The sequence below is a fragment of the Cherax quadricarinatus genome, chromosome 77 (assembly GCF_038502225.1).
Source record: "Cherax quadricarinatus isolate ZL_2023a chromosome 77, ASM3850222v1, whole genome shotgun sequence".
Lineage (NCBI taxonomy): Eukaryota > Metazoa > Arthropoda > Malacostraca > Decapoda > Parastacidae > Cherax > Cherax quadricarinatus.
The window spans coordinates 8,974,706-8,996,072 of NC_091368.1; the positions used below are offsets into that span (position 1 = coordinate 8,974,706).

At 42.2% G+C, this 21,367-nt stretch overlaps 1 protein-coding gene across 1 annotated transcript in view; it reads left to right on the plus strand.

Moving 5' to 3' along the window:
- LOC128702037 (nephrin-like) overlaps window positions 1-21,367 on the plus strand; it is a 406,265-nt gene that overhangs the window by 365,651 nt on the left and 19,247 nt on the right. The window contains exons 15-20 of the mRNA XM_070101415.1: window positions 3,035-3,186; window positions 5,557-5,692; window positions 10,337-10,482; window positions 12,457-12,632; window positions 15,977-16,141; window positions 16,796-16,909. Of these exons, the coding sequence (XP_069957516.1) occupies window positions 3,035-3,186; window positions 5,557-5,692; window positions 10,337-10,482; window positions 12,457-12,632; window positions 15,977-16,141; window positions 16,796-16,909 (889 nt within the window). The remainder of the gene's footprint in view (window positions 1-3,034; window positions 3,187-5,556; window positions 5,693-10,336; window positions 10,483-12,456; window positions 12,633-15,976; window positions 16,142-16,795; window positions 16,910-21,367) is intronic.

The following is a 21,367-nucleotide window of genomic DNA, read 5'->3' on the forward strand; positions in this document are numbered from 1 at the left end:
CACAGTTCTTGCAGCTAGCCAAGGAGGGTCCCTTGCTGGATCAGGAACTTGCATTTTGGTAGCAAAGTGGTCAGCAAAGAGGTCCGCCTTCTCTTGACTACTAGTAGAGGTGGTCCCATCCTGTCGATTTAGAGGTGGAATGAGTTCATCAGGCAGATAACCTTGTCTGTCCTTGATCAGGGACCACCAGGTTTTGGAGCCTACCCTACCTGATGCTAGCTTTCTTTTAGTGTCCACCTCCCATTTAACAATGGCCCACTTTTGAACGTCACCCTTATGTCTACAGGCTTGCCTGTGCAAGTTCCTGTTATAGGTGGTAGGATGTCTCATATACCTTCGCCATGCTTTGTACTTAGCAGTAGCAGCCTCTCTACAACGAAAGCCAAACCAAGGCTGATCTGTAGGCTTCGTCACATATTGCCGGTGAGGAATGTGTTCTTGTTGTAGATTAAGGATGTGTCCAGTGAAGGCTTTCACTTGGTTGTCAACATCCCCTTGGAGAAGAGCATTCCAATCGGTGGTGGCGAGCTCAGAGCGAAGGGCTGGCCAATTACCTCTTTCCCATAGCCAGGTTGTGCGTGTGGACTCCTCACCTCGTTCTGCTGGGATCTTAAGTGTCGTAAAAACAGCCTTGTGGTCAGACGATCCAACATAGCCGAGGGGTTGACAAGTGACTATGCCTTCTGCCAGATCACTCACTACTGGGTCAAGGGAGGAGCCAGAGATGTGAGTAGGGAAATCAACAAAGTTTCTCATGTCAAACACTGCAAAAAGGTCATCAAAGTCCCTCTGTATAAGGTGCTGGCTGAGGTCACCAACAATTATGATATGTTGACAATTGTGTTGTAGCAGAAGGGAGTCAATATTTTCCATTAGGAAGTTGATGGGATCTGCATGTTGCCACTGAGGTCTGTACATTGTACATGCTAGTACAGAGGTACTAGTGTTTATGCAGAGCTTGAAGAACATCATTTCAAGATGTGTAGGGGTGGCAACATCTCTCTCTCTCTCTCTCTCTCTCTCCTAAATAATGTGCGTGTTGTGTTCATCTCCTCCTGCCAATACTAAGACAAACACTAAGGCAAGAAATAGATTCTCTTATTGAAAAATAGATTGCCATATGACTTCTACTACCATACTGCTACTACTACTACTGCTACGACTACTACTACTACTACTACTACTACTACTACTACTACTATTCCTAATATTTATGTTGCAAGTACTTATACAATTACAAAGACAAATTATGGACTCCCTTACTGGAAAACAGCAACTTACCAATGCACTTTACAACGCGAGTCGCAAAACAGACGGTGACTATTGGCAGAATTGCGTCGTGAAGATCGCAAACTTAAAAGGAATCTTACGTAAACCATACCACGGGTGGGGTTAGAACCCGCGATCAAAGAGTCACGAAACTCCAGACCGACGCGTTAGCCACTGGGCCAGCTAGCTACAATAAGATTCATCCAACTAGGTATATTTATACACCATAGGAAGGTTAGCATAGGCACCACTGTGACCACAAATGCAAGTTTTTACAGACGAATCTCAAGCTAGCGTTGCCGTGACGAACTCTAGCTCACGTCCCCTCAAAGCCGTCAACACGACTCATTACGTGAGCCAATCTTACGTATTTAACATTATTTTGGCTTTGATGGCTGAAATAATGTCCACCCCTGGCCTTGTTGGCCAAAATGATGTCTACCTGCGGCTATCCTGGCCATAGTAATGTCTAGCCCGGCTTGTTGGCCAAGGTTATATCCACTCCAGGCAACGTGTCGATCTATAAGGAACTTTACCAAATCAATGACTTCATAAAGCTGGACACAAAGCTAAAATAACTTGATAAAGCTCTACAAGGAGAAAACGTGACTTAATAAAGCTCTACAGAGCAAAATATGACTTGATAAAGCTCTACGAACAGAAAACATTATTTAACAAAGCTCTACAGTGAAAATAACATGTCCAGCTCTACACAAAACATGTCTTAATTAAGCACTACAAAGGCAAAACATGACTTAAAGCTCTACATAGAGCGAATCATGACTTTATAAAGCTCCATCCAGAGAGAAAAATGACATAATAAAGATCTACGAAGGGACACAAAAAGCTAGATAAAGATAAACGCAGAACAAAACAAAACGTAAAGGATACTTGATAAAGCTCTACGCAGAGTGAAACATGATAAAGCTCTACGCAGAGTGAAACATGATAAAGCTCTACGCAGAGTGAAACATGATAAAGCTCTACGCAGAGTGAAACATGATAAAGCTCTACGCAGAGTGAAACATGATAAAGCTCTACGCAGAGTGAAACATGATAAAGCTCTATAATGGATATTCGTAACCTAATAAAGGTCTTCGTAGGGCGAAACATCGCGTCTTTTATTTACTACTTTTCAATTTTAGTTTAGTTGAAAGAGAAATTAACTGAATAGTTGAGTTGGTGTTGCAACTGTTGATCATCATACAGGATCGCATTTAAGGTTGCAAACTTCTTGCAGACCAGGACTTTGGTGCTGGGCAAGAGCTCTTGATTCAAGAAATCAGAGCTACCCTTCCCCTTCCTCGGATGAAACCTGATTTGAACCCCCACTCCTACTGTCTGCAGCTATATGATCGCTGGTTTAACGCTTCTCTATAATAATTATAATAATTATAATAATAATAATAATAATAGTAATGCCACTCCTACTTCTACTACTACAACTACTACTATTACTAATACTGCTACTGCTTCTACTACTACTACGACTACTACTACTACTACTACTACTAATAATAATAATAATAATAATAATACAATAATTGGAACTTCCTAACATTATTATTATTATTATTATTATTATTATTATACATAAGGGGAAGTATTATGCCCTAGAAAATGGGAGGCAATCAGATTTGATCCGAGGAAATGAACGGCAGCTCGTATCGTTTAGTTCAAGATCCCTTCACTAGGCTTAATGGGCTTAGTTGTGCGAGGTATACTAGGGGTGACTAGGGGTAAATAACTATGATTTGGCATGCAGGTACTGGTGGCGTCGCGGGGAGGAGACTCTCATGGGCACGGGCCAGGAGCTACAGCTTGGCCCAGTCACCAGGCACAACAGTGGCCACTACTTCGTCAGCGCCTACAGCCAGAGGGGTGCCGTCAACGCTTCCTTCTACCTCAATGTACAGTGTGAGTACGGTAGTGAAAGATGGTGATATGACAGTAATGTGAGAACGGTGGGTCGAGCCTCCACCACTCATGGTGTTGACTGATACATATGGTAGTGTTCAACAACATTTATAGTGTAATATACGCTAGCATCCATACATCACGATGCAGGTTACGTAAATGAACACAGATGCTATTAATGTGACATTTTATTATGGCAACGTTTTGCTCTCCAAAACTCATGGAGAGCAAAACGTTGCCTTAATTAATGGATATTCTTGCGAGCATTTAGCACAGCAAGACTCTTCTGAGCTCCTCCTCCTGAAGATTTGAAGAATTTCTTCATGAAGATCTCTGTTGCACTGAGGACCCTTTTGCTGATGTTTAGGAAACTGACTTAAGCACTTCGTGCATTTCTTAAAAATGTGATTGCTATACTTTATATATATATATATATATATATATATATATATATATATATATATATATATATATATATATATATATATAAGCCAACCGTTAGTTATTCATTGATACCAGCACTAGAACGGCAGGGGCTCCTTTATCATTAGGTGGCTCAACATCTGACAGATCCTCGTCAGCAGACGACAATTTCCTATTTTCTGAGGAATCGACCATCTCTACCAGTCAGCTGAAGGCAGATCGGGCTGTTGATACCCACGGTTCCATTTCTCACTGCTGCCATCCTTCGCTTCTCGTCTCCCTCTTACGGTTATTAAACCCACATCTAGTCTGATATTACTGAACCCATATCACACGCTCCACCACACACACACTTCTACGACTTTCATTTAAAGCTTTAACAGCTCAGTCTTACCGTTATCCTTGAAAGGTCACTCAGTTACGACTTGTCAGGCGTAATATTCTTATATCTTCTCTTCCTTTGTCTTGATAAATTAAAGACATTAGAGCGTTGTTCTCTGTGTTCTACTTTTAATATTCTTTCTGTGGTTCTGCCTTCATTACCAACGTCAGTTTAATGCCTCATTATCATTATTTTAACGCACCGGCCGTCTCCCACCGAGGCTGGATGACCTAACGAGAAAAACAAAAGTTTTCATTTTATATTTAGTAATATATACAGGAGAAGTGGTAACTAGCCCATTGTTCCCTTATTATTATTATTTTTTTTAGAGCTGGCATCATTAGTCAAATATATTTTAAGCTAAAGTTTTTGCAGTTAAAGTTGTATATAAAATTATCTTCATTTTGTGTTGTAATGCTCGTGGTTCCTGGTCGATCCCAGTGTTACTGGAACTTCTTGCCTCTTGGTGTCAGCAGGAAGAAGGTAGCTCAATCAGCACGGAGAATCGAGCCTCCATTACCCTTTGTAGTAAACGACCTACACAGAAGGTGAAGCATCACAAAGCAAGTGTAGGCCTTGGCTGAAATCCAATGTATTATTATTTCGTGTAGCATCATCCATCAGCAAGGAACCTTCCCTAGAAAAGATACTCTTTGGGACAACATTTCGATCCGTGTAAAGCTTCATAAAGCTATAAAACTCCACGCTATGTTAAACGTTGTAGCAATAAACGTTAGTTCTGCCGCGCATGTTTTTTTTTTCACACCTGACACTGGCAAAGTGAAAATAAGAAAAGCGTCGCGGATATTTAAGTTCTCTGGTAGAAAAACATCATTCTGACCCCTGGATGACTGACCCGAAAATGCGTGAAGCCTCCGCAGCAGTAATTTGAAAAGTCCTGCTGTACAAGCGAAATGTCACGTCAGTAAAGATACCCATGTGTCGCATATATATCTTATTCATCAAGTAAATTCACTACGACGATTGCAATGTATCGGATATCTGTTATTTGTCTGGCTGCCGATTCGTGGTAAGTGTAAAGGTGTTTTGTGCTCATTGTCAGCTTACCGGGTATTCCTTTTCGATAATTTAGTGGTAAGATTGAATCCTCCGCCTGTGTTTTGCACTCTAACAGGATTACACCTTTTTATAGGCTGCCTCATAAATACGTAAGATAACACGTACATCAGGAAACCACCTTAGTGCTAGAAGAAGAACAAGGAAACGACAAAGAAGACAACACACAATACCGTTGCTGGAACAATTCACAAATAACGTTGCAACAATAAAATGCCACATTATTTGCATTTGTGTTAATTTACCTAATACTTATAATACTTATAATGATGTTTTCTGTCAATCTTGGATCTTTATGAAGCCATATGACGCAATTTGCAGCTTAAAAAAATAGTCCAGAACGAACCGAAACGTCGTTATTAGTTGCCTCTCCTAAGTGCAGGTTGTGAATTAGTCGTCGTACACAGATTCACATTACGCGGTATATCCTTCACAGGAGCAGCGCATCACACCGAGTATAAAATATTTCGGTCTTCTGCTCTTAACAGACGGGCCGGAGAAGGTGCAAACAGTTGATCGAGTTACGGTTGATGACGGAGGCAGAGTAAGCACTCAGTGTTCAGCTACTGGCAATCCAGTGCCTCACCTCACCTGGAGCAGGGAACCCACCTACAACCACAACAGGTGAGTATTACCACCTTCACTTCACCTACACCCCTTTCCTTATGTACATCAACAGCCTGCTTACCTATCGTACCATTTAAGGATCATTACACAAAAATAATGCATTTAATGTATTAAAATACCTTTTAAGTGAGCATAACATTCCCAAAAGCACTAGTAAATATCTCGTATTGTCTTACTACACACACACACATAATATATATATATATATATATATATATATATATATATATATATTATATATATATATATATATATATATATATATATGCAATAAGATTACAGTAAACAGGTGATTTCAGAATATGCAAAACAACCACTGTGAAAGAATAGAGAAATTCCAAGCGCTTTCGTGACTACTCACATTATCAAGGAACAATGAAAATAAAGCATGAAAGGAAGGTATATAAGGGGTCTAGCCCACACCTCTTTGTTGTGGGATCTGATAGTGAGGTGTGGGCTAGATCTCTTATATACCTTCCTTTGATGCTTTACTTTCATTGTTTCTTGATAATGTGAGTAGTCACGAAAGGGCTTGGAATTTCTCTATTCTTTCACAGTGGTTGTTTTGCATATATATATATATATATATATATATATATATATATATATATATATATATATATATATATATATATATATATATATATATATATATATATATAGATGTATAAAGAGATCTTCAGCGATTTCGTTATAACTTTCATCAGAAACTAGATCATTCTATGAATTTGCTAGGGTTAGCTAAGCATTCAGACAGTCTAGGAAAAATTGAGTGCTACATGTTCATTCTATGCATGGCGTGGCGGCCACTGAGTAGGAATATATACATATGAGATGTTGGCATCACGCAGTGACAGAATCTAACCTAAGGGAGGGCCAGGTGGGGCACTCACAAACTCGCCAGATAGAGCCAAAAGAACAAAAACACGAAAAATTTTAGTATTGTTAGTGATATTGACGTATGTTTGTTGCTCTCCCATGGTTAGTATTTAAGAAACAAACTGTTTTTGTTTGTAGTTAGGCTAAGAAATGTATATTCAAACGTGTATTTATCTCCAGCGTTGGCAGTTGAATCGATGGGCTGAATTTTCGCACTAAATAATTTATTTATTTTTGTAATAAGAATTATCTAGTACTACTACTACTGCTATATTTCTACTACTAATACTAATACTTTTATTAATAATCATAATAATAATAATAATAATAACAATAATAATAGCTCTTGTTCTTTTTTATTTCTTCTATTGTCCATGGGGAAGTGGAGAAGAATCTTTCCTCCGTGAGCCGTGCGTGTCGTATGAGGCGACTAAAATGCCGGGAGCAATGGGCTAGTAACCCCTTCTCCTGTATACAATTACTAAAAAAGAGAAGAAGAAAAACTTTATAAAACTGGGTTGCTTAAATGTGCGTGGATGTAGTGCGGATGACAAGAAACAGATGATTGCTGATGTTATGAATGAAAAGAAGTTGGATGTCCTGGCCCTAAGCGAAACAAAGCTGAAGGGGGTAGGAGAGTTTCAGTGGGGGGAAATAAATGGGATTAAATCTGGAGTATCTGAGAGAGTTAGAGCAAAGGAAGGGGTAGCAGTAATGTTAAATGATCAGTTATGGAAGGAGAAAAGAGAATATGAATGTGTAAATTCAAGAATTATGTGGATTAAAGTAAAGGTTGGATGCGAGAAGTGGGTCATAATAAGCGTGTATGCACCTGGAGAAGAGAGGAATGCAGAGGAGAGAGAGAGATTTTGGGAGATGTTAAGTGAATGTATAGGAGCCTTTGAACCAAGTGAGAGAGTAATTGTGGTAGGGGACTTGAATGCTAAAGTAGGAGAAACTTTTAGAGAGGGTGTGGTAGGTAAGTTTGGGGTGCCAGGTGTAAATGATAATGGGAGCCCTTTGATTGAACTTTGTATAGAAAGGGGTTTAGTTATAGGTAATACATATTTTAAGAAGAAGAGGATAAATAAGTATACACGATATGATGTAGGGCGAAATGACAGTAGTTTGTTGGATTATGTATTGGTAGATAAAAGACTGTTGAGTAGACTTCAGGATGTACATGTTTATAGAGGGGCCACAGATATATCAGATCACTTTCTAGTTGTAGCTACACTGAGAGTAAAAGGTAGATGGGATACAAGGAGAATAGAAGCATCAGGGAAGAGAGAGGTAAAGGTTTATAAACTAAAAGAGGAGGCAGTTAGGGTAAGATATAAACAGCTATTGGAGGATAGATGGGCTAATGAGAGCATAGGCAATGGGGTCGAAGAGGTATGGGGTAGGTTTAAAAATGTAGTGTTAGAGTGTTCAGCAGAAGTTTGTGGTTACAGGAAAGTGGGTGCAGGAGGGAAGAGGAGCGATTGGTGGAATGATGATGTAAAGAGAGTAGTAAGGGAGAAAAAGTTAGCATATGAGAAGTTTTTACAAAGTAGAAGTGATGCAAGGAGGGAAGAGTATATGGAGAAAAAGAGAGAAGTTAAGAGAGTGGTGAAGCAATGTAAAAAGAGAGCAAATGAGAGAGTGGGTGAGATGTTATCAACAAATTTTGTTGAAAATAAGAAAAAGTTTTGGAGTGAGATTAACAAGTTAAGAAAGCCTAGAGAACAAATGGATTTGTCAGTTAAAAATAGGAGAGGAGAGTTATTAAATGGAGAGTTAGAGGTATTGGGAAGATGGAAGGAATATTTTGAGGAATTGTTAAATGTTGATGAAGATAGGGAAGCTGTGATTTCGTGTATAGGGCAAGGAGGAATAACATCTTGTAGGAGTGAGGAAGAGCCAGTTGTGAGTGTGGGGGAAGTTCGTGAGGCAGTAGGTAAAATGAAAGGGGGTAAGGCAGCCGGGATTGATGGGATAAAGATAGAAATGTTAAAAGCAGGTGGGGATATAGTTTTGGAGTGGTTGGTGCAATTATTTAATAAATGTATGGAAGAGGGTAAGGTACCTAGGGATTGGCAGAGAGCATGCATAGTTCCTTTGTATAAAGGCAAAGGGGATAAAAGAGAGTGCAAAAATTATAGGGGGATAAGTCTGTTGAGTGTACCTGGTAAAGTGTATGGTAGAGTTATAATTGAAAGAATTAAGAGTAAGACGGAGAATAGGATAGCAGATGAACAAGGAGGCTTTAGGAAAGGTAGGGGGTGTGTGGACCAGGTGTTTACAGTGAAACATATAAGTGAACAGTATTTAGATAAGGCTAAAGAGGTCTTTGTGGCATTTATGGATTTGGAAAAGGCGTATGACAGGGTGGATAGGGGGGCAATGTGGCAGATGTTGCAAGTGTATGGTGTAGGAGGTAGGTTACTGAAAGCAGTGAAGAGTTTTTACGAGGATAGCGAGGCTCAAGTTAGAGTATGTAGGAAAGAGGGAAATTTTTTCCCAGTAAAAGTAGGCCTTAGACAAGGATGTGTGATGTCACCGTGGTTGTTTAATATATTTATAGATGGGGTTGTAAGAGAAGTAAATGCGAGGGTCTTGGCAAGAGGCGTGGAGTTAAAAGATAAAGAATCACACACAAAGTGGGAGTTGTCACAGCTGCTCTTTGCTGATGATACTGTGCTCTTGGGAGATTCTGAAGAGAAGTTGCAGAGATTGGTGGATGAATTTGGTAGGGTGTGCAAAAGAAGAAAATTAAAGGTGAATACAGGAAAGAGTAAGGTTATGAGGATAACAAAAAGATTAGGTGATGAAAGATTGAATATCAGATTGGAGGGAGAGAGTATGGAGGAGGTGAACGTATTCAGATATTTGGGAGTGGACGTGTCAGCGGATGGGTCTATGAAAGATGAGGTGAATCATAGAATTGATGAGGGAAAAAGAGTGAGTGGTGCACTTAGGAGTCTGTGGAGACAAAGAACTTTGTCCTTGGAGGCAAAGAGGGGAATGTATGAGAGTATAGTTTTACCAACGCTCTTATATGGGTGTGAAGCGTGGGTGATGAATGTTGCAGCGAGGAGAAGGCTGGAGGCAGTGGAGATGTCATGTCTGAGGGCAATGTGTGGTGTGAATATAATGCAGAGAATTCGTAGTTTGGAAGTTAGGAGGAGGTGCGGGATTACCAAAACTGTTGTCCAGAGGGCTGAGGAAGGGTTGTTGAGGTGGTTCGGACATGTAGAGAGAATGGAGCGAAACAGAATGACTTCAAGAGTGTATCAGTCTGTAGTGGAAGGAAGGCGGGGTAGGGGTCGGCCTAGGAAGGGTTGGAGGGAGGGGGTAAAGGAGGTTTTGTGTGCGAGGGGCTTGGACTTCCAGCAGGCATGCGTGAGCGTGTTTGATAGGAGTGAATGGAGACAAATGGTTTTTAATACTTGACGTGCTGTTGGAGTGTGAGCAAAGTAACATTTATGAAGGGATTCAGGGAAACCGGCAGGCCGGACTTGAGTCCTGGAGATGGGAAGTACAGTGCCTGCACTCTGAAGGAGGGGTGTTAATGTTGCAGTTTAAAAACTGTAGTGTAAAGCACCCTTCTGGCAAGACAGTGATGGAGTGAATGATGGTGAAAGTTTTTCTTTTTCGGGCCACCCTGCCTTGGTGGGAATCGGCCGGTGTGATAATAATAAAAATAATAATAATAATAATAAATAATAATAATAATAATAATAATAATAATAATAATAACAATAGTCTTGCCCCCCTCAGCTCAGGCACCACTCTGGCTTCGGGCGTGGGCGTTGCACGGCTAATGATAGAGTCAGCTTCACGGACGGACACGGGCGTGTACTTGTGTCACGCCCGGAATATTGTGGCTTCGGCATCTCCAGCTAGGACCTACGTCGTGGTCTCCCGTAAGTACTGATATCTGAGTGATTCTCAAGCCACCTCTTTTTCAGCCGTCATAGTGCTGGGCTCGTACCCAGCTTATTATCACTTGAAAAAGTAAGAAGAGCACTGCGGGAGGCCTACTGGCCATGAAGTTGGTAGGTACTTTTCGAATCCACGCCTACTCACACACACACACACACACACACACACACACACACACACACACACACACACACACACACACACACACACACACACACACACACACTTGTCCAACCATTTCCTAAAGCTATCCAAGGAATTAGCTTCAATGATCTCGATAACTCATTCTAAGCAGGTTCCACTCAAATCCAGTCCATTTCACTCAAAAATAAGGCAACAAACCCATGTGTGTGTGTGTGTGTGTGTGTGTGTGTGTGTGTGTGTGTGTGTGTGTGTGTGTGTGTGTGTGTGTGTGTGTGTGTGTGTATCCACAAAAACACTCCCTGATTCCAAACAGGTAGAACATGTAACTTTATTGCAACAATCTTTCAAAGTTAGTAGCTTCAGATGTAGGATATCATTCAGTTTCGTGTGGTATAAGGTAGCATTAAGACACTCAATATCCGCCCCTCTGGTTGCTCGGCAAACATCGATGTGATAGTCCAGTTCGGTCCAGACGCTCTGCAGCATATCTGGAGTTATCATGCGAACTGCTTCAGTGATCGAAATTTTCAGCTCCTCCAGGGATGCAGGTGGTGATGGTACGTAAACTGTGCTCTTCACGTACCCCCAAAGAAAGAAGTCACGTACAGTTAGGTCTTGTGACCTCTGCAAGTATGACGATACTCATTTTCGGGCAATACTTAATTTTTGATCATGTTTCGCACAGGTTTGAGCTCAGTACTGAGCAAAAGATCTTGTTCTACGTTTGGTCTTTCTTCAGTGTTTATGGTGCCTCGTGGCCTGGTAGGCAACGCTCTTGCCTCAAACGCTGAGTGTCCGTGGTTCGATTCCCGGCAAATGTGGAAATATTGGGCGTTTCTTTACACCTGTTGTCCTGTTCACCTAGCAGTAAGTAGATATTTGGGTGTTAGTCGAGTGTTGTGGGTCACATCCTGGGGGACAAGATTGAAAGATCACAAAGGAAATAAAACAGTCCTTGATGACGTACTGAGTTTTTTGAGTTATCCTGGGTGGCTAACCCTCCGGGGTTAAAAATCCGAACAAAATCTTATTTTACATCATTGAGTTTTAGGAAGGATGTTGTATGCGAATTCTACTCGTGATCTGCAACTCTGAATCAAACTCGTAGTGTATATATATAAATATATATATATATATATATATATATATATATATATATATATATATATATATATATATATATATATATATATATATATATATAATGCCGAATAAGCCAAACATCATTGTCAATAAAAAAAATTCTTTAAATCTCTCTAAAAAAAAAAAAGCTGAGAAAAGTCCAATATAAGTGACTTCAGCATATTTGGCATGTTCTGCTTATTAGGCACGACACACACATATATCAGGGTATTACAATTGTACCCAGGTGATCTTAGCAATAAAAGACAAGCCATGAGGGATGAAAATCTTCAGTTCAATATCTTTCACACGTCTCTGTGTGTCATCAGGAGTTATGCAATGTTGCAAGAGTAGCAATAAGTGGAATGAGAGGAAGTTTTCTCAGAGTAAGGTAGCGTGATGACGCTAGTTAGTTCCTCAGAAAAATCTGAAAGGAACTGGCTGGCTTCATCACGCTACCTTACCCCGAGAAAAGTTCCTCTCACTCCACCTGCTGCTATTCTTGCAACATTGCATAGCTCCTGATGACGCACAGAGACGTGTGAAATATCTCGAGCTGAAGATTTCGATCCCCTGTGGCTTGCCTTGCATATATTATGGTATAAAACAATCACATAACTTTATAATGTATGAATGCCTTAACAACTGGGAATGAACAGTTTGTGGCTAAGGATCTTCTCGCTCCCTAGAGGAAGTGACAGCAGCTACGGACGTGCCGGAACAGCGAGGATCGTGGGCGGCCGTGGGCGGCAGTGGGCGGCTGGTGTGTCACGTGCGGGCCGCTCCTCCACCCACCTTCGTCTGGAGTAGTCAGAGTGGACTCATCCTCCTCAACAGTGACAAGTATACCATCCATGAGCCTAAGGTGAGTGAGTCAGTGAGTATACAGTAGTGTCATCAATGTTGGAAGGGGAAGCTTGTAGGCTGGTGGTAGTAGTGTTGCAGGCTGGTGGTAGTAGTGTTGCAGGCTGGTGGTAGTAGTGTTCCAGGCTGGTGGTAGTAGTGTTGCAGGCTGGTGGTAGTAGTGTTGCAGGCTGGTGGCAGTAGTCTTGCAGGTTGGTGGCAGTAGACCTACAGGCTGGTAGCAGTAGTCCTGCAGACTGATGGCGGTAGTCCAACAGACGGTGGAAATAGTCCTGCAGACTGGTGGCAATAGTCCTGCAGACTGGTGGCAATAGTCCTGCAGACTGGTGGCAATAGTCCTGCAGACTGGTGGCAATAGTTCTGCAGACTGGTGGCAATAGTTCTGCAGACTGGTTGCAGAAGTACTGCAGGCTGATGCCAGTAGTACTGCAGACTGGTGGTAGTAGTCCTGCAGACTGGTGGCAGCAGTCCTGCAGACTGGTGGCAGTAGTCTTGCAGACTGGTTGCAGAAGTACTGCAGACTGGTGGCAGTAGTCCTGCAGACTGGTGGCAGTAGTCCTGCAGACTGGTGGCAGTAGTCCTGCAGACTGGTTGCAGAAGTACTGCAGACTGGTGACAGTAGTCCTGCAGACTGGTGGCAGTAGTCCTGCAGACTGGTGGCAGTAGTCCTGCAGACTGGTTGCGGAAGTACTGTAGACTGGTGGCAGTAGTCTTGCAGACTGGTTGCAGAAGTACTGCAGACTGGTGACAGTAGTCCTGCAGACTGGTGGCAGTAGTCCTGCAGACTGGTGGCAGTAGTCCTGCAGACTGGTGGCAGTAGTCCTGCAGACTGGTGGCAGTAGTCCTGCAGACTGGTGACAGTAGTCCTGCAGACTGGTGGCAGTAGTCCTGCAGACTGGTGGCAGTAGTCTTGCAGACTGGTTGCGGAAGTACTGTAGACTGGTGGCAGTAGTCCTGCAGACTGGTGGCAGTAGACCTGCAGAGAGGTGGCAGTAATCGTAATGACTATCAGTAGAAGCCTTCAAGGCAGAAGCTGCAGAGATAAGAGACAGGAATTATGGAGACTAATAATTGGCGAGACTGATGAATTCTCATGGTAGATCAGTCCTAGTGACTAGCAGTCCTTTTGACCGGAAACATCTGGATGTAACTCTTGAGTGTATACCCAAGATATAGTATACAAGCACTTAATCGTGTTTACTGTATGTGCTGTTTAGTTTTTATCGATTTCCTAGTTAATAATTGAATATGTTGAGGTATATTGTAGTCTTAGACATTTACTGATTAACTTTTTTAAGATACAAAGCACTGCATGGATGCAGTTTACGAGACTCTGGAATGTTTCCAGCAGCAATCGAAGATTTCTTAGAAAGGAGGACTCCAATAGGACTGGAGTTTTTTTTAGGTTATCACTTCCAGCACGACTGGAGTTTCCTTAGGTTATCACTTCCAGCAGGACTGGAGCTTTTTAGAGGTTATCACTTCCAGCACGACTGGAGTTTCCTAGGGTTATCACTTCCAGCAGGACTGGAGCTTTTTTTAGGTTATCACTTCCAGGAGGACTGGAGACTTTTCTTCCATATGATATGATATTCCAGCAGGAATGTTTCCTAGACAAAAACAAAATATGAACAAGATGGAAAGTGCTCCGGCGACAAAAACAAAGAGCCAGAATAGATAGAGAGAGAGCATCGGGTACCGAAGTTTATGTCTTCTCGTTATCGCTAGCACAATAGACTCATAACAAACAGAGATGTTTATTTTTTTCTTGATTCAGAACTTGATTCAAAACTTAATGATTGCGACATAGACGATGCCTGAAAGTGGCCGGTGAGTTTCTTGACCTGGAAGTCGAATGAGTTATGAAGCATAGATTTTTTTTATAGTGTTTTTTGTGTATTGTTCCAGCCACGGTATTGTGCATTTTTGTTCTTTGTCCTATCCATTGATCGGGAGGTATCCTGCAACAGGGAAGGTCTCACAGAAAATAGGTAGGAAGTTACTTTCCTGGATACCAAATCTGATGCTTTGAAGAAGTGAGAAGAATGTGTTGAACATTGAGGTACCTGAGTAAAAACAATGGTAGAATCGGATACATAGAAAAAGGAATAAAGGTCTAGCAAAGAAATGCTGAAGGAAAAGAGGTACAACATAAACCATTGAACACAGTGAAGGGAACTGAATCTGAGGAACCTGGAGAACTGTTCCGAAAACTGAGCAACCAATGCGCTGGTGTGAAGTCAACAACGAGTGGAAGACAAGTTGAAGAGAGGGAACAAAGGGAGTGTGAAAGAAATGAAGGCAGAGCAAAAAGAAATACACAGAGAGGAGAATTAAACTTCCACGGGGAAGAATGAATGGGACTTGAAGTGAAAGAGATAAAGGAGGCGAGAAATTTGCTGAAATGCTGACAGATGGTCCGGAAGTAAGTCAAGTGCTCGAAGTACAGTGGTGGTTGAGGTGACTTTACTACCGACCACGTGAGGCACTAAACAAGCAAGGAGAGCGTAGGGCACAATCATGAAAGATAAGAGACATTGTACAAGGAATGATTAGTGGATGGGAATCATAAACCAGATGCATAGCGAAATGTTAACGACATGAAGTAAACAAGAATGACAAGAGAAAGCCCGTGATGTTTAATTTTATAAAGTGATACACCAATAACCCGCATATAGGAGAATGAAGGTTATCAAAACATTTCGGTCCGACTTCTGGCTAGTTAATGGTCTAAGTCGCACCGAAACGTCGTCACAAGTTTCTTTTTCCTGTGTTCGGGTTATTGGTGTATTGTTCCAGCCACAGTATGGTGATTTTTATTATTTAATAATAGATATAAAGAAAATGGAGTATTACCTAAAAAAAGCGTCCGTTTGCGTAGAAAATCACGTAGAGACGCTTATAGGAAGGCTATACAATAAACTATGAAGCTAGAATGTGAACATAGCGAGAACAATAAAACCAGAGAACAAAAACAAGATGGAAGAAATATTATTTTTATTATTTTAATACCCACCTTCCTTACTTTAGCTTACCCTCCTTACCTTACGTCCACTTTCATTACCTTACGTCCACTAATCTTACGTTCACACTCCTTAACATACTCTCCTTATCTTAGCTAATTTTCTATGTATTCTCACTTACTTTAGTATTTTTGATTTATACAATACGATAGTTCTTAATCTAGATAGAAGCTTACTGCCCATCTCAGCTGATAGCCTAGTAGTGGACTTTCACGTCTTCTGCTGTCTATCTTGCCGTTACTCTCCTTTCCTTGCTTTTAGCTACAAACTATCACTAATAACGTCCCTTCACCAGCCTCAACACAGTCACTATCTCCCACAGCTACTGGACGGGTTGGTGTTGTGGTCGTCAGTGCTGGAGGTACGAGATATCATCCCCCGGGACTACACACTGTACCACTGTACAGCCCACAACCCCCTAGGCACCGACTCCGTAGCAGTGACACTCAGCCCGCCCTCACGCCCACACCCGCCCATTAACTTCACGGTCAGCACCAGCAGTGTCGTCTTGTAACCTAGTCTCATGTTACCACTTAGATTTTTGGGGAAACTGTTCTCAACGTTAAATTCTTAGCACTCTTAAGTTTTGTTTTCAAATCCCGTTTTTATTATGGGTTAGAATAAGGTAATTTAGGTTAGGTTAGGCTAGGTTACGTTAGGGCAGGCTATAGGTAAGGCTACGTTATGAAACATACTTCACTAACACCTGCTTTCCTCTCTCAGTGCAATAATTCTTGTTTCCATCCCTCATACACTTAACACCTGTCTTCTTCCCACATTACACAAAAACTTCTCCTTCCTACAGTATACAAACACCTGCTTCCTTCCCACAATATACAAACACCTACCTTCTTCCAACAGTACACAAACACCTGCCTCCTTCCAACAGTACACAAACACCTGCCTCCTTACAACATCACACAATCACCTGCCTCCTTCCAACAGTACACAAACACCTGCCTCCTTCCAATAGTACACAAACACCTGCCTCCTTCCAACAGTACACAAATACCTGTCTCCTTCACACAGAACGCTAGCTAGCTCCTTTCCACAGTATACTAACACATGCTTCCACTTCTCAGTGCATTAATACTCATCTCAATTCCAATGTAAACTAACACCTGCCTCAATCACCCAGCAGGTGAGCAAGGTGACGGCAGGTGAGGTGTGGCTCACCTGGTTACCTGGCCTGAATGGTGGCGCTCCTAGCGGCTACACACTGAAGTACAAAGCATCCGGTTCACCAGTCTATCAGGTAAATGCCCATAAGATATATATATATATAGTGCTGAATAAGCACGATAATTTATATATATATATATATATATATATATATATATATATATATATATATATATATATATATATATATATATATATATATATATATATATATATATATATAAATTATCGTGCTGAATAAGCAGAGAAAAAAAATTTGCTTACGAAAAAAATCTGTGTAAATCTCAACAAAACGGAAAAATATATATCCTCGATTTTAATTAAAATCAAATAAATTTAAATTGATGTATCATATATTAAGTAGATTTAAATTAAAATCTATTACGCTTACCTATGAAAGGTTAGATGACGTCTCTAATTTAGATTTTTTTTAGCCTAACTGCAATGAAAAAAAGTGTATCTATCCATAATGGAAAATATTAGAAGAGTAAATTTTTTGGGGACAGCTCAAATATATATAATTTAATTCCGAGGTTTAATGGAAATATTGAGAATTATACACAGAATTAATGAATTCTTCTTTGAGTATTAATGAAGAACATAAAAGTCTTAATGATGCTGCTGGACCACTGAACTAATTAACACCTGGTAAATACACGGGAGATGACTCACAGTACGACGTTTGGGTACGATCATTACTTAATGTTTCGGCAGTGACCGAAATGTCTCGTTATATTTCGAATTTGTGGTTACTGGGGGTTATTATTATTATCACTTATTATTATTTTTCACTATTATTATTAACATCACTATCATTGTTATTATTAACGCTACCATCGTTCACTGTTATTATCACTATTATTATTATTATTATTATTATTATTATTATTATTATTATTATTATTATTATTATTATTATTGCTATTATCACTATCATTAGTATTAGTATTATCACTATATTATTATTATTATCATTATTATAATCATAAAACGCTAAACTCGTTAGGGTTATAGAGCTCCTTGGAAATGATAAGTGATTAGGGAGATCAGTTCAAACTCCCGGATCAAGAGCTCTTCCTGGTCAATAAATCCCCCCTTCTTGAAGACGTTAGTATTGATTGAATCAGCTCTGAATACGATCCTCAAAAGACGTGGTTAAACTTCTTTGAAGAAGATCTGTGGCAACCTGACCTCCACATTCTTCTTTTTCACCGTGCGTGAGAAAATGGCAGCTCGAGATTTCGATGCTTACTTTTCTCTGCACCGTGTTACCAGACGTACTTTCTTTGCACCGTGTTACCAGACGTACTTTCTCTGCAGCGTGCTACCAGAAGTACTTTCTCTGTAGCGTGCTACCAGACGTACTTTCTCTGCACCGTGCTATCAGACGTACTTTCTCTGCACCGTGCTATCAGACGTACTTTCTCTGCACCGTGCTACCAGACGTACTTTCTCTGCACCGTGCTATCAGACGTACTTTCTCTGCACCGTGCTACCAGACGTACTTTCTCTGCACCGTGCTACCAGACGTACGTTCTCTGCACCGTGCTACCAGACGTACTTTCTCTGCAGCGTGCTACCAGACGTACTTTCTCTGCAGCGTGCTACCAGAAGTACTTACTCTGCAGCGTGCTACCAGAAGTACTTTCTCTGAACCGTACTACCAGACGTACTTTCTCTGCAGCGTGATACCAGACGTACTTTCTCTGCACCGTGCTACCAGACGTACTTTCTCTGCAGCGTGCTACCAGAAGTACTTTCTCTGTAGCGTGCTAACAGACGTACTTTCTCTGCAGCGTGCTACCAGACGTACTTTCTCTGCACCGTGCTACAAGACGTACTTTCTCTGCAGCGTGCTACCAGACGGACTTTCTCTGCAGCGTGCTACCAGAAGTACTTTCTCTGCAGCGTGCTACCAGAAGTACTTTCTCTGCACCGTGCTACCAGACGTACTTTCTCTGCACCGTGCTACCAGACGTACTTTCTCTGCAGCGTGCTACCAGACGTACTTTCTCTGCAGCGTGCTACCAGACGTACTTTCTCTGCAGCGTGCTACCAGACGTACTTTCTCTGCAGCGTGCTACCAGACGTACTTTCTCTGCACCGTGCTATCAGACGTACTTTCTCTGCACCGTGCTACCAGACGTACTTTCTCTGCACCGTGCTACGAGACGTACGTTCTCTGCACCGTGCTACCAGACGTACTTTCTCTGCAGCGTGCTACCAGACGTACTTTCTCTGCAGCGTGCTACCAGAAGTACTTACTCTGCAGCGTGCTACCAGAAGTACTTTCTCTGAACCGTACTACCAGACGTACTTTCTCTGCAGCGTGATACCAGACGTACTTTCTCTGCAGCGTGCTACCAGAAGTACTTTCTCTGCAGCGTGCTACCAGAAGTACTTTCTCTGTAGCGTGCTACCAGACGTACTTTCTCTGCAGCGTGCTACCAGACGTACTTTCTCTGCAGCGTGCTACCAGAAGTACTTTCTTTGTAGCGTGCTACCAGACGTACTTTCTCTGCAGCGTGCTACCAGACGTACTTTCTCTGCAGCGTGCTACCAGACGTACTTTCTCTGCACCGTGCTACCAGACGTACTTTCTCTGCACCGTGCTACCAGACGTACTTTCTCTCCACTGTGCTACCAGAAGTACTTTCTCTGCACCGTGCTACCAGAAGTACTTTCTCTGCACCGTGCTACAAGACGTACTTTCTCTGCACCGTGCTACAAGACGTACTTTCTCTGCACCGTGCTACCAGACGTACTTTCTTTGCACCGTGCTACCAGAAGTACTTTCTCTGCACCATGCTACCAGACGTACTTTCTCTCCACCGTGCCATCAGAAGTACTTTCTCTGCACCGTGCTACCAGAAGTACTTTCTCTGCACCGTGCTACCAGACGTAATTTCTCCCCACCGTGCCACCAGAAGTACTTTCTCTGCACCGTGCTACAAGACGTACTTTCTCTGCACCGTGCTACCAGACGTACTTTCTCTTCAGCGTGCTACCAGAAGTACTTTCTCTGCACCGTGCTACCAGACGTACTTTCTCTGCACTGTGCTACCAGAAGTACTTTCTCTGCACCGTGCTACCAGACGTACTTTCTCTGCAGCGTGCTACCAGACGTACTTTCTCTGCACCGTGCTACCAGACGTACTTTCTCTGCACCGTGCTACCAGACGTACTTTCTCTGCACTGTGCTACCAGAAGTACTTTCTCTGCACCGTGCTACCAGACGTACTTTCTCTGCACCGTGCTACCAGACGTACTTTCTCTGCACCGTGCTACCAGACGTACTTTCTCTGCACCGTGCTACCAGACGTACTTTCTCTGCACCGTGCTACCAGACGTACTTTCTCTGCACCGTGCTACCAGACGTACTTTCTCTGCAGCGTGCTACCAGACGTACTTTCTCTGCACCGTGCTACCAGACGTACTTTCTCTGCAGCGTGCTACCAGACGTACTTTCTCTGCACCGTGCTCCCGGACGTACTTTCTCTGCACCGTGCTACCAGACGTACTTTCTCTGCAGCGTGCTACAAGACGTACTTTCTCTGCACCGTGCTACCAGACGTACTTTCTCTGCACCGTGCTACCAGACGTACTTTCTCTGCACCGTGCTACCAGACGTACTTTCTCTGCACCGTGCTACCAGACGTACTTTCTCTGCAGCGTGCTACCAGACGTACTTTCTCTGCACCGTGCTACCAGACGTACTTTCTCTGCAGCGTGCTACCAGACGTACTTTCTCTGCACCGTGCTACCAGACGTACTTTCTCTGCACCGTGCTACCAGACGTACTTTCTCTGCAGCGTGCTACAAGACGTACTTTCTCTGCACCGTGCTACCAGACGTACTTTCTCTGCACCGTGCTACCAGACGTACTTTCTCTGCACCGTGCTACCAGACGTACTTTCTCTGCAGCGTGCTACAAGACGTACTTTCTCTGCACCGTGCTACCAGACGTACTTTCTCTGCACCGTGCTACAAGACGTACTTTCTCTGCACCGTGCTACCAGACGTACTTTCTCTGCACCGTGCTACCAGACGTACTGTAAACCGAGAATCATTGATATTATGTTATCTTTATTCAAAGCTGGCACTACGGTACGGTACGGTGCAGTACGGTGCAGTACGGTGCAGTACGGTGCAGTACGGTATTTTTATAGTTTTGACATGTCAGAAATATCGAAACGTAATTTCGTACAATACTTTAAAAAAAAATCACCCATACCATACCGTGCCATACAGTAACATGCCACATAGTACTGTACCGTGCCATACAGTACCATGCCATATAGTACTGTACCGTGCCATACAGTACCATGCCATATAGTACTGTACCGTGCCATACAGTACCATGCCACATAGTACTGTACCGTGCCATACAGTACCATGCCACATAGTACTGTACCGTGCCATACAGTACCATGCCACATAGTACTGTACCGTGCCATACAGTAACATGCCACATAGTACTGTAACGTGCCATACAGTACCATGCCACATTGTACTGTACCGTGCCATACAG